The sequence below is a fragment of the Hyposmocoma kahamanoa genome, unplaced genomic scaffold, assembly GCF_003589595.1.
Source record: "Hyposmocoma kahamanoa isolate Upper Pololo Valley unplaced genomic scaffold, ASM358959v1 117, whole genome shotgun sequence".
NCBI classification, from domain to species: Eukaryota; Metazoa; Arthropoda; class Insecta; order Lepidoptera; family Cosmopterigidae; genus Hyposmocoma; species Hyposmocoma kahamanoa.
The window spans coordinates 945,802-953,135 of NW_020653397.1; the positions used below are offsets into that span (position 1 = coordinate 945,802).

General features: G+C 34.7%; 1 protein-coding gene across 1 annotated transcript in view; it reads left to right on the forward strand.

Annotated features, from left to right (window-relative positions):
- Window positions 1-6,157, forward strand: part of LOC113239926 (5'-3' exoribonuclease 2 homolog) — a 39,611-nt gene extending 33,454 nt beyond the window's left edge. Inside the window, exon 17 of the mRNA XM_026477085.1 lies at window positions 5,442-6,157. Coding sequence (XP_026332870.1) covers window positions 5,442-5,866 — 425 coding nt within the window. The 3' untranslated portion in view covers window positions 5,867-6,157. The remainder of the gene's footprint in view (window positions 1-5,441) is intronic.
- The last annotated feature ends 1,177 nt before the right edge of the window (window positions 6,158-7,334 follow it).

The following is a 7,334-nucleotide window of genomic DNA, read 5'->3' on the forward strand; positions in this document are numbered from 1 at the left end:
TGTGCTGTGTACGGCTGTTTACAATCATCTAAACGGGATAAAGAGAGGAGTTAGTAGTAGTAGTAAGTAAATAAACTTATATCTGAGACTCATTCGGTTATTGTTTTCTTTAGTGCAGAGTAATATATAATACAGATTTATTGTATAAATATAACAAGACGCTTTAATTTCGTAGTATTGACAACATTTCTCTTAAACCGAAATAAATAAATAAAAATGTGACACCGTTACCATTTAGCTATACCCAAGTAAGCATGCATTGTTAACGAATAGTGAATTAATAATGTCATTTATTTATTGACCTTTGGCTGTAAAGTCAACAGTTTAGCTGTTAACAAAGAATAATGTCTACCATGTAAAAACTGTGACCAAAACATACCATTTTAACTTTAACTTCAATTTTTTTTAATTATTCCCTTTTATAGGGAAGGGCAAAGGACGATACCATATAGCCCAGTCTTATTTTGAACTTCATTGTTTCTAACTAAATGAAATTTTTAACATTTGATTTTTTTTGCAATGAAATTGGGACCGTACAAATGACATAATACAATTATTATTAATAATATTGACCACAACCACTATCACTGCGTTTTATTTGTTGACTGATTTAATAAATCCAAGTTTGCGTTCCCAAGTTATATAATTTAAAGAAAGCGTGTTACGTAAAGAAAAAAATATTATTCCAATTTAGTATTCTGATTGTTTATTATCTTTTGTGCTTGTCAAATCGGCAATATGGCTTTAACAAGTTTCCATGTCTAATGTTTTGCCGGGCACAGTGAAGCTGTTTTATTATTCATTAATTCTTTGAAGAAGCACCTCCAATTGGAAGGTAAAAAAAAACAATAAACCGGGCATACAGACACACACACACACCCTTAAAAAACACACTTTTGTACAATATCTCATTTTAATTAATTATTAATGCAAAGATCGAACACTGAAAAAAATTTCGTTCCATCCGGATGTATGCGAACCAGCGCCTTCAGCATACCGTGCCTGATCCAGCAAGATCGTGTTGATGTTTGTATTAATAGTTATAATAAACTAGTGTAGTAATTTCACAAAAAATACAATTGAATATCATTGTAGTAAAACTTCGTAATATTTAATGAACTTAGAATTTAGTATACTGTGTTCTCATTATTATTGATTTTAGTAGCAGGAGAGCTTCTTATGAGAGTTCATCCAGGGAAGTACTGCCTCCTTACCTATTTCTGCCCCCAAGCAGTAATATGAGCATTACTGCGTTCCGGTTTTAAAGGTTAAGAGTGCTGGTGAAGTTACAGGCACATGGGACTTGTCAACTTACGTCGCAAGATGACAGGCGCAGTGGCAGTGCCCCTCATATCTTTGCGATTTAAAGCTCTGAGTGGCACTGCAACTGTTATGGACAGGCGTGTAGCTTACGATCAGGCGCACGACTTGTTAATCCCGTCACTTGATATTGTAAAAAAATGTAATATAATTTATTAGACTTTCCCGTCATAATCTTTATTTTGGTATTAGACCAGTTTTATGCAACGTTGAATAAATAATTATTACACAACATCACATATGTTGCTCTGATTCCAAAGTAAGTAACTAAAGCACTTTTCTTATGGAAATCGGAAACAACGACCCAGACCCGGGAAAATATAGAAAAGTTAGTTTTTCTACTGGCCGGGGATTGAACCAGGGACCTCAGAAATGACGATGCCATAGAAATCGGTGTGCTAGCCACTCGACCACGGTCATCATAAAACTGGATTATAATCTGTAAAACTTTGAAATTGTAATATACCCAATATTACAAATTGGAAATTAAACTGTTTTATTCGGGTCTAAATTGCTTATATTTGTTTTTTTTTTACTTACAAAGCCGCTCAGAGTTTCCAATCGAAAAGTCGCACTGCCACTGCGCCCGTTACCCAGAGACATAAGTTGACAAACCCTATATGCCTGTAATTTCTCAAGCACCCATCAAAACCGGAACGCAGTAATGCTCACATTACTGCTTGGCAGCAGAACTTCCCTGGACGAACTCTTTCGCAAAGAGTTCTACTGCTACAATATATCGGTGTTTTTCAGAAAAGGTGAAATCGCCATTTTGGAAAATAATTCAGGCGAACAGTTTTAGAATTATTTTTAATATGTAAAATTCTATTTTGGTTTAAATGAAGTTTATGTTTTCAAATTGTATTTAAAACAGGATGTAAATATTTTAAACAAGTCGTGAAAATCCAGTGTTTTATTAAGCTGGTGAAAGACTAAAAACGCTGCTTTCGCACCACGTGGTTGTTAGTATTTTACAAAGAACAATGTATAACTCTAGTTTCCACGAATAAACGTGTTATGAATCAATTCCAGTATACGTAGATGTGTGTAGACGACATTAGAGCGGTTCAAAGCTAGCGATTAAACACTTGTGTGGCGCGGCGCGATTTGCAAGCGGTTTTACCCCGACGAGTGTCGCAATATGCTTCCTGAAAGGAATTCAGCGCCTGGAGCCAGCGCGCGGCTATATCTCTTATATTTTACATGCCTTAGGTTTATTTGTATTGTGTTCAGGGTAATGCCCTCGTAGGTTGTTTCACGGATACAAGTCACGTGTAAACATCTAGTATATAACCAGAAATAGAGACGAAATGTCATTTAATTTGTTTGAAAACTATTCTGCCAAATCATTACGGTTACAACACCGATTGGTGAATTGTTTCACTTCAAATCAACCAGTTTAACGACAATTGCAAAATTACATATTTAATTACTGATGAAATGTGATTCTGTTTGTTTTCTAATTAGATGTTTTGCTGTTTTCCCACACCACCGAATGGAACAGCCCCCCATAATTAGAGATATTTATTATCTTTATTACAATAAATACAGAATATTTTTGGAATATACGGAGACGTATACACAGGTCAGTTGTTGGCGCTGTACTTTCAGCTTTTTAATTTGTGATTTCAGTGCAAACAGTGATACAAGGCCCATTAGCCTGATGAGTTGCCAGGGATGGACGGCCCTTATTTCGTCTCTATTTCTGGTTATATACTCGATGCGTGGAAAGAACAATGGCGAACTCGCCTGTAAAAATTCTGTTGACATAATTTTGAAGAAAAATATGTGAAAATATACAATTTCATGTGGTTTGTGGTAGATTTACTGTTCTGAGAAGTCTGGAATTAATGATATTACAGTTAGAAATTTTGTAGGTTATAGATTCAGATTCATTTATTTCTCAAATATAGCATTACAATGTAAATTGCACTACATGTCAAAGTATAAGAAATTATATTGAGATCATTAGACAAAAATGAAAATTATAAGAAAAATACACAATTTAGAAAATTAACAATTCATTATATAATATTGTTGTCATTAAATTACATCTCAAATATCATTCTCCATCAAGGATCGTCATAAGTTGATAAAAATTATACAAGGGCATGTCAATGCGGTAAAAATTAGAATAGAAATAAATTCATTCATTACGAAATAGAAAAAATTCATTTACAGAGTAAAAAAGATTTTTTCAAGAAAAGGTCTTGAAGCCGGCGCCTAAATGTTTCGTCAGATGTTTCAAGTCTGAGAGTCGTATTCTAGAACTCTACTCAATGCTCAAGTCAGGACTTGAGTATGATTCAAAGCACTAGAAATCATACTCAAGTCATTAGGGTCGTATTTCCAGTTCTTGAAATCATACTCAAGTCTGCTCAAATCCTGACTTGAGCATTGAGTACAGTTCTGGAATACGACCCTGAGAGTAGCGGGTAAACGCTCATAGTAAGCAGGTCCGATGACACGCGGGTTTTTTCTGCAAGTGCCTTGCAGCGGGGGTTGGGAGACTGTTCTCAAATGACCGGTACGGCGAAGTGGAATGCCAGAAACATTTACAGTACCAAATGAAGAAATATTATTTCTAACGTACATTATAATTTCGTATATGTAGAGTGAGTAGATCATCATTATGCGTTGCGCTACAAAGAGTAGCTAACCAATATGCGTACGGCACGTTTTTGCATTAGCATGACTCTATTGGCATCCGTGGAGTTACCCCATATGAGTTAACCGTACGACATCAGTGAGTGGAAATGTGCAAAATAGATATATTTTACATAATTGAATAAAATATATTTGGTGTGTCATTATTGTCGAAATTAACTACAGAAGCCTTAAACAGAGTTAATAGAAGCTGGAAGGCACCGTGGGTTTGTGACGGAACGAATGTTCAGAGTTCTTTTCTGTTTTTAACCGACTTTAAAAAAAGGAAGAGGTTCTCAATTTGTCTGAATTTTTTTGTGTATGTTACTTGATTACTCACATTTAAGAACCGTTTTCGATGATTTTTTTTTGTTGTAAAGCGAGTACCTCAATAGTGGCCCCATTGAAATAAGAAGAAAATATTCCACCTTTAAGTGTAGCAAATTAGGGGATGAGCCTGGTTTATTGAATTACACCTACTTTCCGTTAACCGATTCCACAAACTTTTGGGTTTTTCGTAGTAAGACAACTTATTTTTTTTTTATACAGCACGGTCTTTTTTTTTATTAATAACTTTTAATTCTCCACAAACATAATAGTTATATTAGTATCAAAATATAACATACTCAGTCACATTATGTATTTAAGAGACTGGTACCTAAACTAAGCAGAGGCTTGTAATATAGGAAACCAGGTCATTAACTTCTTCAATAAAACATTGGAGAAGTTAATGATCATAAATACAAATTCATTTTAAATTTTTATTGAATTGATATTCAATTATTTTTTTGTGAAATTATTCCACTAGTTTGTTATAATTATTAATACGAAGATCCGACACTCAGAAATAATTCCTTCGATCCGGCCGAATTCGAACCGACGTCTTCCAGCTTATCGTGTCAGACGCTATACCAACTAAGCCACGGAACGAACCAGCGGACGGATATTTGGTTTTTCAACGACTTTTTAGTCGTAGCTCCATCTATACATCGGTTCGAAGCCGGCTGGATAGAAGGAATTTTTTCAGAGTGTTCGATCTTTGTATTAATTTCATTCTTAGTTTAAAGTAAGTCGGTACAGCTCGGTTTCCATTCGGGCGTGCGTGCGTGCGTGTATATGAATAAAAGTGTACACTACAAGTTACACTTTTATTACTAGTAGCTCGTTGTAACTACGTTTTATCAAATATTTTGTTAATACCTCCGTCCCTCCCGATCTTTTTGGCCAACCCAATTATAGATTGCGTTATTATTACCAACCGTGGTATAAAGCCTTCCCCATTTAAAAATTATTGTTTTACACCAGGGGAAAGACTAAAATTTTTAGATTTCACCTACTTTCCGTTATCAGATTTCAATAAAACTTACCAAATAGATATAATTCTATAAACTTTAGTTTACAACTTACTTAAGTTATACAACTTTACGTTTTACAATTATTAGAATTTTAAATGAACCTTTCATCCATTGTTACAGATCGCTCACAATCGTTCGGACCTTACCGAACCGGCTACGTAGCCCACGGCTCCCAACAGAACTTCAACCAGGGCTACAATCAGGGCTACAGCCAGAACCAAAGCAACCATCAAAGCTACAGCCAGAGTCCTCAAGGCTATCAGGGCCAATCACGAAGCGGATACAACCAGTCAGGCCCCGAAAGATTCGGACAAAATAGAAACCAGAATCAGAGCTACGGCTATCAGCAGAACAGACGTGGCGGATACAGCGGTCAAAGTCAAGGATACAACAATCAAAATCAAGGACATTCTCAAGGCTATAATTCCAATAGACAAGGTCACCAAGGGCAAGGCGTTAACCATAATCGTCAAGGATATTATAGTCCGGGACAAAATCCCAGATACCAAAGTGGTCAGAGCAATCAGAGATCCACGTGGCGTTGAATAGTTTAACGGAGCACATGTTAAATGAAAAAAAAATGCTAGGGGAGGTTTTGGGATGGATAAGCATAACGCTTATGAGAGCCAATGTGGCCGGATAAATACTTAAAATAATAAATAATTGTAAGACGTGTTCGTTGCCGAACAAAATAATAAAAAAACGCAAATGTAATGTTCAAGAATATCAACCGTGATTAAGCCATTGCTTTTAACGTAACAAAAACTAGTTTTTACAAAAATGTTCAGTTTACGGAACTTTGTGCGTACAGTATCATAATACCAACTAATTACCAGATCGATACCTCTAATGGACACTACGCCAACTTAATTTTGGATCATTTTCTGATTTTAATATAAACAGCCTTATTTTGTTTACTAATATTATGCTCCCCGAATTTTGAAAAATATAAAGAAACAAAAAAAAACAATATTCGAACAAAAAAAACGAATTTCGTGAAAAAAGAAGCAAAATAAAAATAGAGATGATCAAATAATTAAGTTGGCGTAGTGTCCATTAGAGGTATCGAGATATCGAATACAGAAGATCATGTAAACTATAAGTAATACAGATTGAGTGGATACTACCTCTATTTGAAATTCGGAATTTTTGTATTTCTGTTGCATATGTCTCGGGTTCGAATTTATTAAGATATTTGTTTTTTTTGATGATTTGCTGCTTTTCAAGAATAGCAAAATATTTGACATTTGTCAAATATAATTTGGTACTTGTCTTTATAATATCTTTCTTTCGTTATCTTTATTGCAAAACACAGAAAAATAGTACAGAGATGTTCTTAGCTCCCAAACTAGGATGCCCTGTATTATGGATAGCTAGGTCTTACGTCCTTGTGTTGCCTATAAATAACAAGTCTTTTAAAATAACTAGGTATATTACAATAATATAACACGTGACACTTTAGAATGGGAAAAAAATTATTGTGCAAAAAACACAGAGGTTTTTATTGGTTAAAATTAACGCGTGACAACACGAACCTGGCCTTTGACTTCTCTGCTTTGCAGGCTAAATTTGCTTCAATTGTTTGTAAACAAAGATAGGTTGATTTTGTGATACGCCGCTTTTCTAGAAAACCATCAAATTGTTTAATAATTATCCTTGTTGATTCATATTTTTTGACTAAAAAAATCAAAGAAAGTGAGAAAACTAAAAACCACTTCTTGCCCTTGGACCACCTAGCTGGTTCACCTGGATGGACCACGTGCAATTATTTCTTCTCGTAGTTCACCTTTTACGTATAAAATAGATACTCAAAATTTATATTGGTGGTGGTCCATCTCAAACATTAACAGTTTGATGCTGGCCAAAAACGATGAAAAATCTTTGAGAAAAGAATTTGGTTTGTGACTTTTTAATATTGGGCTTTTGACACGTTTGGGTACGTCTCTGCATAAACATATGACATGATATGGTTAGCAGTAGCATTTTGTTCCAATAAATTTTTTATTTACACTT